The sequence below is a fragment of the Sturnira hondurensis genome, unplaced genomic scaffold (assembly GCF_014824575.4).
Source record: "Sturnira hondurensis isolate 20B ecotype Veracruz unplaced genomic scaffold, ASM1482457v3 Scaffold0018728, whole genome shotgun sequence".
Taxonomy (NCBI): Eukaryota; Metazoa; Chordata; class Mammalia; order Chiroptera; family Phyllostomidae; genus Sturnira; species Sturnira hondurensis.
Genome location: NW_028091359.1, coordinates 1,854,473 through 1,869,082, shown reverse-complemented (window position 1 = coordinate 1,869,082; position 14,610 = coordinate 1,854,473). Strand labels below are relative to the sequence as shown.

General features: G+C 55.4%; 1 protein-coding gene across 1 annotated transcript; it reads left to right on the top strand.

Annotated features, from left to right (window-relative positions):
* Positions 1-354: 354 nt before the first annotated feature.
* Positions 355-5,343, top strand: MRM1 (mitochondrial rRNA methyltransferase 1). The gene is made up of 5 exons (XM_037070152.1): positions 355-1,218; positions 1,425-1,518; positions 4,093-4,225; positions 4,326-4,445; positions 4,654-5,343. The coding sequence occupies exons 1-5, from the start codon at positions 638-640 to the stop codon at positions 4,824-4,826; spliced, it is 1,101 nt and encodes a 366-aa protein (XP_036926047.1). The 5' UTR covers positions 355-637; the 3' UTR covers positions 4,827-5,343.
* Positions 5,344-14,610: the final 9,267 nt, after the last annotated feature.

Genomic DNA, 14,610 nt, shown 5'->3' with positions numbered 1-14,610 from the left:
AGAGCTGCAGCGGGCGAAGGACAGGCACAGAGCTGTCACTTAGAGAACTAGCCACCACAGGATAGGAAGTTATTGCTGGGTTCTGATAACTGGTGTTGAGGATTTGAGAAGGCAGTGGAAGTGCAGAGGAGGGCCTGGATGCAGGAGAAGCTTCTGAGGAAAACCACCGGCATCCATTGGGGAGGAAAGCACGACTGACCTGGTGGAACACATCCCCTTCCAATGTTCTTTGCCGGTGCCTGGATAAATGCCACGCTTCAGCCTCCCAGGACCTCCAAGGGCGCAGAATGAAGCCTGTAGCGTGGTCAGCTTCGTGTTGATCATTGCCTTCCACCGGTAGCTGCTTAACCCGCCCTGAGGGCGGTGCTGTTGGGACGGCCGGGTGGCCGAGCATGCGCAGTGCGTCACTGGGCAGGGGGCGGTGTCTCACGAACCCGGAAGCGGAGTACCCCACGTGGGGATAGGGAAGGGAGCTGTCATGGTTGGGCTACCTGGTTTTGGACAATTTTCGAGCTAGGAGGCTGGGTTGTTCGTTTCTCTGTCTGAGGAGGCGGCGTAGGTGCAGCCATGGAGGTCCCTTAACCTTGTTCGGGGTCTGGCAGCAGGCCTGGTCTGGAGTGACAGACAGCTCCTGAGAATGCGGCAGGGGTCGTGGACCACGGCGCTGCTGTCAGCGCTCGGGGGCGCGACCTGGCGTTGCTCCAGTCACCTCGCACGTCATTTCTCCCAAACGGCTTGGCGTGGGGAGCGGCCAGGTGGAGAGGAACTAAGGCGTCTGCTGCTGGATGATCTGGCGCCTACTCCGAGGTCCGCCAGCGGCCTGGAACTTCTGTTTGGCGTGTCCCCGTGTCTTCTGGCTCTGCGGGCCGCCCGCCGCCGGGTGTCCCGGCTCTTGCTCCAGGCCGGAAGGTCCGGGCTGCAAGGAGAGCGTGCCGAGCTGCTCCGCGTGGCTGAAGCACGGGACATTCCAGTTCTGCGGCCCAGACGGCAGAAGCTGGATGCCCTATGCCGCCACCAGGTCCACCAGGGCGTCTGCATGGAGGTGAGCCCGCTGTGGCCCCGGCCCTGGACGGAGGCTGGGGAGGCCAGGCCAGGAGATGACCCCCAGCAGCTGTGGCTCGTGCTCCAGGAGCTCCAGGATCCTCGGAACCTTGGGGCGGTGCTGCGCTCTGCTCATTTCCTTGGCGTGGATAAGGTCATCACCAGCCGGAGAAACAGGCACGGACATTCCTTATTTCCCATGTGCCCCCATTTCGAGACGCAACCGTGTTCCTAAGGGTCGAGTTCCTTGACCCTTTGGTGATCCCTCAGTCAGGCCTCCCTATCACCAGAATTCTCATCCCTAACCCTGAGGGGCCAGCGGAGGGGAGGGCACTGGGTTTGAGATTACACAGCTTTGTATGGGGCATGGGGTAATTTTGCAGCTGCCCGCTCACTCCGGTAGTCAGCAAGGCCAGCGCGGGGGCTATGGAAGTGATGGACATCTTCTTCACTGATGACCTGGACGGCTTTTTACAGGTAAGATCTGGGGTGCCGGTGCGGGGTGCTTAAAGGAGCAGAAATGAGCCAAGCTCATCCTTTCAGGGCACTTAGACTGCATCTGAGGGAGGGAAGGGAAGAGAGCATGTTGACATCACTTTCTGTCTCTCTAAATCCCTTTGGGAAGAGAGAAGGCACAAGTGGAGCGGAATCTGAAGTCAGAGACTCCTAGCACCACCCCCTTACCGTACTCCTCCCCCAAGCATACCTCGTTGCCCCTGCTGCAAGTCTACCACGGTGCCTCGTTGCCCACCAAGTAGGTCTTCAGTAAATGCTTAGCTGGGAGGAGCTGCTGGACAGGTGTTCTGGGTTCCTCCAGTAGGGGCTCAGCTTGAAAGGCTCTTTGAATAAGGACTAGTCTGTGCCTTTCCCTTCTTCTCTCTTATACACACAAAACAACGCCCCGCCCCCCCCCAAAAAGAAAAACAAATTTGGGGGTCAAACCTTAGTAGAAAACCGCCTCCGCTGTGCTTCTCTTGCGGGACACAAGAGGGCAGTACTGCCCTGCATTTGGCAGCTCCCCTNTGGGAGGAGCTGCTGGACAGGTGTTCTGGGTTCCTCCAGTAGGGGCTCAGCTTGAAAGGCTCTTTGAATAAGGACTAGTCTGTGCCTTTCCCTTCTTCTCTCTTATACACACAAAACAACGCCCCGCCCCCCCCCAAAAAGAAAAACAAATTTGGGGGTCAAACCTTAGTAGAAAACCCCCTCCGCTGTGCTTCTCTTGCTGGACACAAGAGGGCAGTACTGCCCTGCATTTGGCAGCTCCCCTGCCTGTCTCCCAAGTTTCAGTCCTTGGATCTCTTTTCTGAATATATATATATATTTTTTTTTTTTGAGGGGGAGGTGGGGGATCTCATCCACTCTCATGGTTTTAAGTAGCATCTATATTTGAATACCTCCCAGATGTATATTCTAGCCTAGATCTTGTTCCTAAACCCCAGATTTACACATCTAGTTCCCTTTTCAACAGTTTTCTTTTAAAACAACTAGCAACATTGGCCCTTCCTGGTGTGGGTCGGTGGATTGAGCTCTGGCCTGCCACCATAAACGCTGCTGGTTCGATTCCCAGTCAGAGCATATGCCTGGGTTGCAGGCCAGGTCCCTAGTTGGGGGTGTGCGAGAGGCAACCAATCATGTATCTCTCAGACACTGATGTTTCTCTCTCTTTCTCCCTCTCTTCTCCTCTCTCTAAAGTAAATAAATAAAATCTTTTTAAAAAACCCCAAACCTAGCAACACTGTTGTCAAAAAAAGTAAGGTCAATTATAGTTGATGGGATTTTACAAAGATGCTAAATGTCCTCAACCCAGAGTTATGCCAGTATGAAAAAATAAAAGCATCTCAAATGGTTTTTGTTTTTTTTAAAAGCTCTCTTTGGCTGGACATTTCAAACTGAACTGAACATTTGCATAGCCAAGCACCTGTTCCTTCTGCAGACCCAGCTCAATCTGTGGCAGTTCTGTCCTTTCAGTTGGTTAGGCCAGAAACCTTGGTTCTTCCTTGATTCTTCCTGCTCTCACACCCACTCCCAGCTGTCAGTACATCCTTTCGGTTTTACCATAAAGTTGTTTCCATATTCTCACTGTTTCGTATTTTTAAAGATTTTATTTATTTATTTTGAGACAGAGGGAAAGGGAGGGGGGAGAAAAGGAAAGAGCATCAATATTGGCTGCTTCTCATGCGCCCCCTACTGGGGACCCAATCTGCAACCCATCTGCGTGTGCCCTGACTGGGAATTGAACCTGTAACCAGCTGGTGTGGCTCAATCCACTGAGCCACACCAGCCAGGGCTGTCACCATTTCTTACTGTCTCTCCTGCTACCACTGTGGTCCAAGCCACCATCATCTCTTGCCTGTATTATTGTGGAAACCTGCTAACTGGTCTTGCTTCTGTGATTTGTTCTCAACACAGCAGGCAGACGGAGACCCTATTACTTCTTTGCTCAGAACCTCTCAAAGCCTTTGCATTTATCTCAGAGTATAAGCCAAAGTCCTCCCAGTGCCCTTTGAGCTTCTCCCTTCAGTAACCCTCTGTTCCCTCTCCTGTCTCAGTGGCCCCCTTGCCACTGGTCACGTGTCCTTCTGTTCCTCACAGTACCAGGTAAGCAGCCACCTCTTAGCCTTTGCACTTACTGATCCCAGCCTAGAATATTCTTCCCGCAGCTGTCCACACAATACGTCCTCACCTCCTTCTGGGCTGCACTCATGGCCACCCTTCCACCAGGCTGCAATTTGGGCCTCTTTTGTTCACTGCCTTGTCTTTAGTGCCTAGAACAGAACCCGTCCATTCTAGGTGCTTAATAACTTGACTGAATCCAATGGCTCAGGGAGGGAATGAACACAGGGTCCAGCAAAAGTAGGCTTACAGTTATTCATATAGGAAGTAATAATAATAATGAATAATAACACAAGAATAAACTCTGTGTTTTGTGGTCTCACAACTGTAAACCTGCTTTTGCCCCACATGCATATGGGCAACAGTGGGCCTGTCTCAGCCAGGGCTCTGGTGAAGGTTTGGTGAGCTGGAGTATGAGTTCTTCTTTTCCCCTCTCAGGCCAAAGCCCGGCAGGGCTGGCTCGTGGCTGGCACGGTGGGCTGCCCTGGGCCCCAGATTTCCCCGTCCTCTGAGGTCCCCATCACCAGCTGCCTGGAGTTCCTCTGGGACCGGCCTACTCTGCTAGTGCTGGGTAGGTAGATGTCCCTGCTTTTCTGTGTTCAGATGTGCACTTCCTGAGCGCCTACATGTCCAGCCATGGTGTCCCTAATCCTCTGGCCCGTGTCCTGCAGGGAATGAGGGCTCTGGCCTGTCCCCGGAGGTGCAGGCCTCCTGCCAGCTCCTCCTCACCATCCTGCCCGGCCGGCAGCTGCCTCCCGGACTGGAGTCCTTGAATGTCTCCGTGGCTGCAGGTGGGTCTACTCTCCCCGTACTTCCCTCCTTCCGATCACACTTGTGTAGCTATTTCATCCTAAACAAGTTTCTCGGTCATTCTGTGTCTCTGTTGCTTTCTTTGCCAAATGCAGAAAATGCATCCTTTTGAGGACTAAGTGAGGGAGTGACTGGCACAGGATCCTTTGTCTCCTCAGTTCTCTTCCCCATGTCATTCTGTCTTTGCAGGAATTCTTCTTCACTCCATTTGCAGCCAGAGGAAGGGTATTCCTGAAGAAAGGAAGAGAGGGCAACTTCTCCAAGGCCCCCGAGAGTCCTCAGCTATGGCCGAAGGGCCCAGAGTAGCTCAGGATCCAGGACAGTCCTCAGGTTCAGAAAAAGTGAGGCAAGATGGGGGCTGACTTGGAACGATGGGAATGTGTGTGTCCTGGAGGGCGGGGGTGCACTGCCGTGCCTTCAAAGGTGCCGAATCTCTTGCCTGGTGCGCAGCCAGGCTCTGTTTATTAATCTCCACCTTGTGAAGCAGGGGTTTTTGTGGTGGAGACCAGAGGAAGTTCAGTTTCCTGTTTTGAGTTTGGACTTGCAGTTGGAGATGGTAGCCCAGTAATTTCTAGGATGTGCTAGTTCAGAGGGTCTGTTTCCACCCAGGTCCTGCCTGGGCATCAAGGGAAGTTGAAGCATCAGAAGGGAATCGGGCAGCTCTGTCCAGGGACCCTATCTATTCCCCTTGAGCCAGTGTGAGAATGGAGAGGGGGGCCGGGGCCTCTCATGGGCCAGACAGGTGCAGATCCAGGCCCAGACCCTGCCCCACAGTGGGGCCTCGGGCACGTGGCTTCATTTCCGTGTGCCTTGGGGCCTTTGCTGGCACCTCCCTCTCCAGGCTGTTGTGAGGCTCAAATAAAACATCTGGTGCCCAGACTGGTGTGGCTCAGTTCGTTGGAGCGCTGTCCCACAAAGTGAAAGGTCACTGGTCCAATTCCCTGTTGTCAGGGCACATTTCCTGGGTCGCAGGTCCCGTCCCCAGTAGGGGCACAAGGAGAGGCAACCCATTGATGGACGTTTGCCTCGCACATCAATGTTTCTCATTCTCTCTTTCTCCCTCCCTTCCCCTCTCTCTAAAAATAAATAAATAAAATCTGAAAAACAAAGCAAAACAAAAAAGCATCACCTGGTATCCGGCAGGCACTCAACCAGCGGGCTGTTCTCTTCGATTCCTCCAAGAGGTGGCAGCCTCACTCTCTGGTCCACAGCCTCTTCGGGATGCTCTGGCAGCCAGCTGTCCACCTTCCAGGCTGTGGCCCCCAAGAGGCAAGGGAAAGATTAGCAAACACTCCCCCCCCCACTGGCCCTCCAGTCCCCCTGGCTGGTGAGTCGTCAGTCAGGTGACCTACTTGCAAGGAACCAGTGAAACCTGGCCTTTCGCCCCAGGAGGGGCAAGCCAGGGTTGCTGGTTATTGTATCATCCAGACCAAGGTGATGCTCCCCAGGGTCCCACAATGGAGTGGAGGCCACCAGTGCAGTAGTTTAGAGCAGGCTGGGCTGCACACGGGAACCCTCCAGCAGGCTTTAGGAAGCAGCCCACACTGGGACCCACCCCCAGAGTCTGAGGTAATTGGCCTGGGTGCAGCCTGCGCATCAGGATTTGTAACTCTGGCCAAGGCCCCCGTGGTTCCCATGTGCAGCCCAGGCTGAGAACCACTGGAGCAGGGTCTGTTGGTCTTGGTGGTATTAACATTGTGGGCCAGATCATTCTCTGTCATGGGGGCCATCCTGTGCATTGTAGGATGTTTATCAGCATCCCTGGCCTCTACCCCTGGAAGCTGGTAGCACCCTCTTCCCCTCATTGTGACAACCAAAAATCTCTCTAGACATTGCCAGATGTCCCCAGGGGGCGACAAAATCACCCCTAGGTGAACCCCACTGCTCTGGAGTGTGGATCTGGAGAATAGCAACCCCAAGTTCAAATCCCGATTGCTGTGTGGCCTTGGGCAAGATCCTTACATGCCTGAGCCTCAGGCCCCTCCTCCATGAAGGGGGAAATCCTACCTTTCGGGAGCGCGGGGTGGGGGTGGGGGTACAGAGGATGCTGAGAGCTCTGTGCCGCACCTATGGCAGGTGCCCAGTGAGTAGCACTGCTCTCTCTCTCTCTCTGCAGACCAGACTGGGAATCCTAATGCCAATGCCAATTTAGAAAGACATTTGAATTTGCTTAGAAAGGTCCCAGGATTGCTTTAAAGTCAGAGTTCATCCTCTCAGGAGAGGAAGAAACCCCTTCACTGACTCTAGGCCGCCACTCATTGCGCACCTCCCCTTGCACTGTCTGTCCCCACCTGGTACACAGGGTCTGACCCCGGCTGGCCTGTGTCAGCCTTGGGCATACCACCCCTCTTTCCCCATCCGTGCTGCATTCTTGGCCAAGAGCCCAATGTGGGTTTGAACCCTGGCTGCACCCTAGAGTCATGGTCAGGGAGTGGGGATAGCTTTTAATATCCCAGATGCCTGGAAGCCCCCGGCTGGTGGAATCAGAATCTCTGAGGCAGGAGCATTTCTCACAGCTCCCATCGATGCCGTGCGCGGCCTCATTTGAGAATCACTGGCCTTCCAGCCACCCACTCACGTCCAAGAAACCTTCCAAGTCACACCCACACTTCGACTGCATGTCTGAAAGCACTTGCCAAGCAACCGTTCACCTGTCCCTTTAGCAGGTGCTGGCTCCAGCCCTGGCTCCATGGGCTTCCTGCTAGATGACTTCCCAGTCTCCACCCCTCTAAAACGGGGACAGTGCCATCGGTACCTGCTCCAGCTACCCCCTCCCCAAGAGAGATGTTGGAAAGTGAGGTGACAGAGTGTCAGTGCACAGTGTTCTGTAAACTGAAAAACGGTGCACCCAGGACCAGCATGCAGTGACAAACCTGTTGTGACTGTCCAACTTCTGTGTCAGGGGGACTGGGCGCTGGAGCCCCGATATTTGGTGACACATTCTGGCTGTGTCTGTGAGGGTGATTTGGGGTGAGGTGAACATTTAAATTGGTAGAGTGAGCAAAGTAGATGGCCCTCCCTAATGCGGGTGGGCCTCATTCAATCAGTTGAAGGTCTATATAGAACAACAAGCCTGACCCTCTCGCAAGTACGAGAGAATTCTTCCCGTCTTTTGGAATGGAAACGTGGGCTTTTGTGGGGCTTGAGCCTGCTGGGTTTCAGATGGGAATGATATCATCAGCCGCCCGCATGCACACGCAGCCTGTGGCCCTTGGGGCGCCAGCCTCCATAATCACACGGGCCAGTTCTCCATAACAGATACATAAGCAAGTAGGTAAGTATCTGGGTTTATATGTGTGTGTGTGTCTCTCTCCTATTGGTTCTGTTTCTCTGGAGAACCCAGATGAACAGACTTGATGAAAATAAACTCCAGTGTCCTGGAGCCCCTTCCACATAGGAGCAGGGAATCGAGCTTGGCTCTCTAGTATCAAACCCAGCATGGAAACTAGAAATTGGGGTTGAGGGTCTCAGGGTCCAGAACCCCTCTGCTGCCCAGGGACTCCTCTGCAGTATCTGGAGCCCTGTCTGACCTGCTGTGGGCACGCTATTCATCAGCCTCATGGGCCCCTGTGGTCTGGGCCATGTGCAGGGGTCACTCTCCTGGGCTAAGAGCCAGGCACAGGCGGCCCCTCCCTGCTTCACCCCCTGGGCAGCCGCTGGCCTCTGGGAAGACCGGTCCGCCTGAACCACAGGGAACCGAGGCTGCGATGACCTGCCGTGCACTCACCGGCATGCGGCTACACCATGCAAACCAGGCATTCCCAAGACAGACAGCACCTGGTGCCCAGGATGAGGCCTGACTCTCCTTGGAGTGGCCTCTGGTGCCTGACGCACAGACACTGTTCGCTGCTGTGGTTGAACACATGGAGCTCCGGTGGCTGTGACTGAGGGTGTGAGGATGCTGAGTGGGGCTCCTTGCCCTGTGGGGCAGGGTCGGGGCAAAGCCAAAAGGCAGGAGCAGTGGTGGTGAAGAGCACAGTGAAGAGCGTGGCCTTGGCTGGCAGGCAATTTGCTTTGAGTTGCGGCTCTGTGCCTGCTGTTGGTGTAAATGGGAACACGTCCCCTAACTTTCCCAAGTCTTATTTTCCTCATCTACAAAGTGGGGATAACCGTACTGGCCGGTGTAGATGGAGCACAACTCGTAGATGAAGGGTGGTGGGTTCGATTCCCGGTCAGGGAGTATAGCTAGGATTCCGGCATGGTCCCCGGTCTGGGTATGTATGGGAGGCAACCAGTCAGTGCTTCTCTTTCCCATTGATGTTTCTCCTTTCCTCTCTCGGAAAAGCAGTGGGGAAAAAACAAGTCCTCAGGTGAGGAAATCAGTCAATAAATAGATAAATAAATAAATAAAATGGGATGACCATAGTGTCCACTTCCCGGGATCATGGTGCAGATTAAGTGAGATTGCGCATGTGAAGGCCTCAGCTGGTGCCGGAGGGTGGCAGCTGTTCATTCTCACTGCACCCGGGACTGACTGAGGGGTCAGGGCACTGGGCTCCGCTCTCCTGCCAACCCGGCCTCAACTCCTCCGGGGTCTCTAGGGCCCCTTTCAGCGGCCACATGCAATGAATGATTCACCTGGGAGAGCCGCTGGAGGGAGCTGGGGAGGGAAGGGGGTGGAAATAACATGTGCAGCGCCCTCTTTTGTGGGGCCTCCACAGCCAGGAGTGGAAGGGTCTCAGAAGGGTCAGTGGCTGCCTTGGTATTTCCAGAGCAGCTGAATTGTGGCCAGTGCCCCTGCTTTCTTCCAGGGCTGGAATCATTTTGGGGAAGAGGCCACATTGCCAGCTTCCAGCCCCAGGCTGGGGTTCTAAACCAGACACCCCCTCCCTCCCCCACTACACACACACACTCCTGCAGGCTCAGGCACCAGGGGGGCCTCCCAGTTTGTAAATGTAATCAACCCTGAGGTCTCGGTCTTCCACAGGTGCAATTAGCATGCCCATCTGCTAATCCCTGATTAATGATGTTTACAAACACGGGGCTGCACTCACAGAGCTGCTCAGGCTGGGGTCTTCCCCTCCCCACACACACACTACTCCAGTCTGCCCCAGCCAGTACCCCTCCATCCCCCTCCCAGGCAGTGGGAGCTCCTCCCTGGAGGCCCCCGCCCCACTCACTGCTCCTGCGTGGAAAGTACACACAGCGAGTCTGGTGCCAGTGTTAGGACCCTGCTGTTCTTTCCACCGTAGGCTGGGCGTGCTTCCTTTATTCACCACGCCGGGGGCAGCCTGGGTCTCTCTCTCTCTCTCTCTCTCTCACACACACACACACACATACACACACACACGCGTAGACACATAGACACGCCTGCCTGGTGCCTCCAGGTGCGGACATTTCCACCCAACCCAATTCCCTGCTGAGGATTTCCGTGGGTCCCTGTCAGAGGCACAGAAGCAAAAGCACGAAGAACACAGACTTCTGAGCTGGACAGTCCGAGTCCAAATGTTGGTTCTACTTCAGGCCGGTCACCTAACCTGACTGAGCCTCAGTTTCTTCATCTGTAAAATGGAAATAAGAGGACTTAGCACAGTGCTGGGGACAGAGTAGGCACTCCATAAACGTGAGTTTTTTATCGCTGTGAAAACGATGATTGTGATGATGTTGAGGAAAAGAGCCATTGGAGCTACAAAGACGCCCAGGGCTCTCCCCTCCTCCCACGCTCCCCTCTCTGGGGAGGAAGGCAGGTCCCAGCTCATTACTGGCGGGCAGGGGTAGAGGTGTCAGATTGGAATCACTCCTGGGTCTGTTTGCAGCTTCCCTGTTTCATTAACACCTCCCTGGTGGTCTTCAGCTCTTCCTGCTGGGGGAGGTGCTCCAGAGAGTTCTAACCACCACCTTACCAGCCCAGAGCTCAGTGCGTCTCCTGGGTTTGTGCTCAGAATGCCCACAGAGGGTTTTATGGGGGGAGCTATGGCCAGGAGGATGTCACTGTCCCCTTCCCCAGGGTCCTGGAGGCCTGGTCAGGAGGCATTGCACCTGGGGCTACTCCTGGCCTCCCATCCCGCATCGACCTCTCATCCAGAGGTTCTGGTCCCTATCCCCACTGCTTCCCAACCAGGCCACTTCATCCTTCCTTTCAAATCAGAGGGCTCTAATCTGACCCACCACCTCCTACCTGGTGACCTAAGGCAAGTCACTTATCCTCTAGGACATTCAGCTGCCTCTTCCATGAATGGCGGCACTGCACCTAAGCAGCATAGCACAATGCCTGGTGAACTGTAAACTCCATCAGGGCGGCCCTTGCTCTTGTTGTATAGAGACAAGTGCTCTCAGAATTACCTTTTTAAATCTCAGAAAGAACCTTGTTTCACCAACTGGTCTGGGGCGGGTGGGGGGTGGTGTCCAGGGCCAGAGCCCAGCACCAGGCGCATGTTCAGAAAGAGCAGGAAAGGGTGAGAGCTCTGTCTCCATTAATTGTCCCGGCTTACTCCCCAGTCTGGGGAGAGGAGTGGGGCTGGGTGTTGAATCAGGACTGGGAGATTTGTACTTGGGGCTTGGCAGAGGGTGCACGACACTTCGAGAAGGATCCTCATGGAAGTGCCTGCTCTTCACGCCTCCTCCCCACGCTCGCTCGGTCAAAATATTCTATTTCAGAGGACACCCTTCACCAGCTGTGGCGGGGTGGGGAGGAGGCGCTGGGCCCAGGCCCCTCCCACCCCAACTGGTTCAGCCGCCTAGACTTGGCCCCCTCTGCTCCCTCCCACCACCTCTGCACCCCTCTCTGTCTCAGGCTCCCAGCTTTTTGGCTGAAGTTTGTGGGCATAAGAAGGGGACACTCTTGTGAAAAGCAGCACCTTCTGTGGTTTACATGCAACTCAAAAAAATACCAGTGGGCTAAACAGTTTTCTTTAGAAAGAAGAAACCAAGGCAGAAATGAACAGATGAGGGAGGAGGTCGGACGGGGTGGTCGGGGGTTGGGTCCCTTCCTGCCAGTAGCTTTACTGCCGCCCCCCCCCCCGCCCCGGCCTCCTACAGCTTCCCCGTGACCCCCACAGGCCTCTGCGGGCACCTAAGCCCCATCCCTATCAGGACGGGACCGGCTCCCCTCGGTTTACATCCCAGGACCCAGCGCAGCACCAGGCTCATCCTGAGTGTTTAAACAGGGTGAATGAACAGCGCAGAGAGATGGGTCCTGAGGTTGGAGACCAGTCGCCTCCCCCTCCTCTTCCCTCGGGGGGGGGGGCGGTTGGAGGGGCGAGTCTCAGCACATTTCCAGCTGGCCCTGACCTTCAGCTTTCTGAGGAGGCAGGACGCAAATGCTGCCCCAGCCACAGCTGCTCTCGAATCTCTGAAACAAAGGAGCTGATGGAGGGCTGAGGGGCTGCTCCGTGGAACCCGCAGCCCTCACCCTGCTGAGGCCCATCTGCATCCAGGCCACGCGCAGATGCCTCTCCCAGCGATGGGGGGACGGGCCAGGCAGGGCACTGCAAGGCACTGGATCTGGTTGAAAGCAGAGCCCCGGAACCGACACCCACACCAGCAGTCTTTCTGTGGAGGGTGGGGGACCCAGGAGCTGTGTGCTTAGAACAGGGTGATGACGGCGATGATGATGATGGCACTGCCATTGACTACGTACTTACCATGTGCTAACAGTGGTACGTGCCTCGACTGGTCTAATTCCCGTGATGCTTTGGGGTAGGCACTGTTATTACCTTTGGTTTAGGAATAGGAACCTGGGCTCTGAAGGGTGCAGTAACTTGCCCAAGGTCTTGCTGTGGCAACCAGAAGGGTTTGGGGTGGGGGGCAGGTGTGGAAGAGAGGGTGGGGAGTGGGGTTGGGAAGGAGGGAACCTCTGGTCCAAGCATCAGCTGGGAGGCCTGCTGCTGAGCCGGCCAAGCCAGCTCTGCACGCAGACGCCCTCCCCAGGCACTGCCTCCCACCTCCATCTCCCCACTGTTCTCCTAAAGCGTCTTGACAAGCTCTCGGTGGGGCATCCCAGCGTGGGGGGCACTGGCACCCACTCCCCACTCAGCTGTGGGTGGAAGGCCCGAGTGGGGAGGCCAGAGGGACAACAGCTTGGGGCTGCGAGACCCAGCGAAAAGTCTCGCCTCTCAGACATGAGACTCGGGTTTAAACCCTGGCTCTGCTCCCATGTCAGAGTTCTCAGGCCTTGATCAAGTTTCTTAACCTCTGAGCTGAGTTTCTTCCTGTAAAATGGTGCCAGAAACCTCTTTCTCCCAGAGTTGTGTCTGCCTCTTCCTTCTCTGTTTCTCAAGTGCCTGCCTCTTCTGTGTCTGCTGCCTCTTGGCCCTTCCCAGCTCCGGGCTGGTGCCTCCTCTCCCTCTCCATCCCACCTCCGTTTTCTGATTTTCTCTGTCCTGCCTGCCTGCTGTGGCTGGGTCACTGGGGGCTCTTGGTGGCTGCTCCCTTTCTGAGGCTATGTCTCTACACCCTGTCTGTCTCTCTCCTTGCCTCTCCCCTGGCTCCTGATACCCCAGGGGCCGATCGATGGCAGCCGCTGGTTATCGATCGGGGTGGGCATTCAAGTGTGGCTGCCAGAGGCCGGTATCGATGGACAGAATTGGTGCCCAGACCGGATGGAGTGGCAGCTGGGGAGCCTGGGGCTAACAGGGAAGTGGGGCTCCCCCCGCTGTCAGGACCTGAGAGTGGACCCTGCCAGGGATGCAGGTCGGGGTGGGCCAGAGGGCCTCTGAGGACTGAAGTCAAGACTTAGCTCGTGGTGTCGTCTAACAAGTAGTAATCGAGCCCCAGTCTGTGCCGGCTGGGGCTACAGCAGTGAACAAGGCAGCAGAAGTCAGGGAGCGCCTGCTCACAGCAACCCTGTGAGTCCGCGCCTGTCCTCACCCTGCTACAGAGGTGGGGAGCCCGAGTCCCAGAGGTGCTGGCCCCCAGGACTCAGACCTGGTTCTGTCTGACTCCAAAACCATTGCTTCTGCCTTTTGCTTCGCCCTCTTGACCGTTTTTAAGTGCAGTCCAGTAGTTGAGTACAGTCGCCTTGCCGTGCAGCAGACCCACAGACCTCTGCCACCTCACAAAACTGAAACTGTGTGCGCACAGAGCGCCAGCTCCGTCTCTCCCTCCCAGGCCCAGACAGCCCCCGTTCTGTGCTCTGTGTCTAGGAAGTCGACCACTTTAGCTGCTCCTACAGGTGGAATCCTGTGGTGTTTGTGCTTTTACAACGGCCTTGTTTCATTTAGCCCGGTCTCTTCAAGGCCCACCCCCATTGTAGGCTCCGCTTCCTCTTCCTAAGACAGAGCAATGCCGTGCACACATTCTGTTTAACCACTTGCGGGCCAGTGGGCACTTGGGTCGCCTCCTTCCCTTGGCTAGTGTAAACGGTGCTGCACCGACCACGGGCGTGCAGATGTCTCCAGGGTCCTCTTCTCGATTATGTTGGGTATGTGCTAGACGTGTGATTGCGGCACCGTATTTTAATTTTTTGGAGGGACTGCCATCCTGTTTGCCACAGTGTGATTGCACTGTGCAATCCCAGCAGCAGTACATAAGCATTCTAATTTGTCCACATTCTCACCAACATGTGTGGGTTTCTGTTTTGTTTTGTTTTGTTGTTTAACGGTAGCTGTCTTGCTGGGGGTGAGGTGTTGCCTCGCTGTGGCTTTGATGGGCATTTCCCTTGTGACCCGTCATGTTTCGCCTGTTTGTGTGCTCCTGGGCCGTCACGTGTCACCCTTGTGGAGAAGTCTGTTCAAGTCCTCCACCCAGTTCTTACTCTGGCGACTTGTTGTTTGTTGGTGGTTGGTGTTGAGTTGTAGGAGCTCTTTTATATCCTGGACAGTAACCCTGTATCATAATGATTTATGAGGAGAATGGAGGAAATGCAGACTCGGAGCCTGGCAGGCCTTGGCTCAGGTACCGTCTGGGGCCCTCATCAGCCGGCCGGCCGGCTTTGGGCAATTGCTTAACTTCTCTGATCCTCATTTTCCTCATCAGAATGAGGGACTGGCTCCTTTCTTGCAGAGTTTTCTGCAGAAGGACAATCCCGGGTGCTCACTGAATTGCAGTGATCAGGGTTAACTCACCACCTCTCATCATCCTCTGAAGGCCATGACCCTGAGTGGGCCGCACAGCCCCTCCCTCCAATGACTACTTCCCACTGTGCTTGACCCCAGCCAGCCCCTCTGACCTGGCTGGACCTCAGCCCCTATTCCTTCTGTGGGCTGG

Coding starts and splice junctions, on each gene's coding strand:
- MRM1 (XM_037070152.1), top strand. CDS start 638: ATGCGGCAGGGGTCGTGGACCACGGCGCTGCTGTCAGCGCTCGGGGGC. Junction 1,219..1,424: donor ATCACCAGCCGGAGAAACAG/GCACGGACATTC, acceptor GTAATTTTGCAG/CTGCCCGCTCACTCCGGTAG. Junction 4,446..4,653: donor GAATGTCTCCGTGGCTGCAG/GTGGGTCTACTC, acceptor CTGTCTTTGCAG/GAATTCTTCTTCACTCCATT.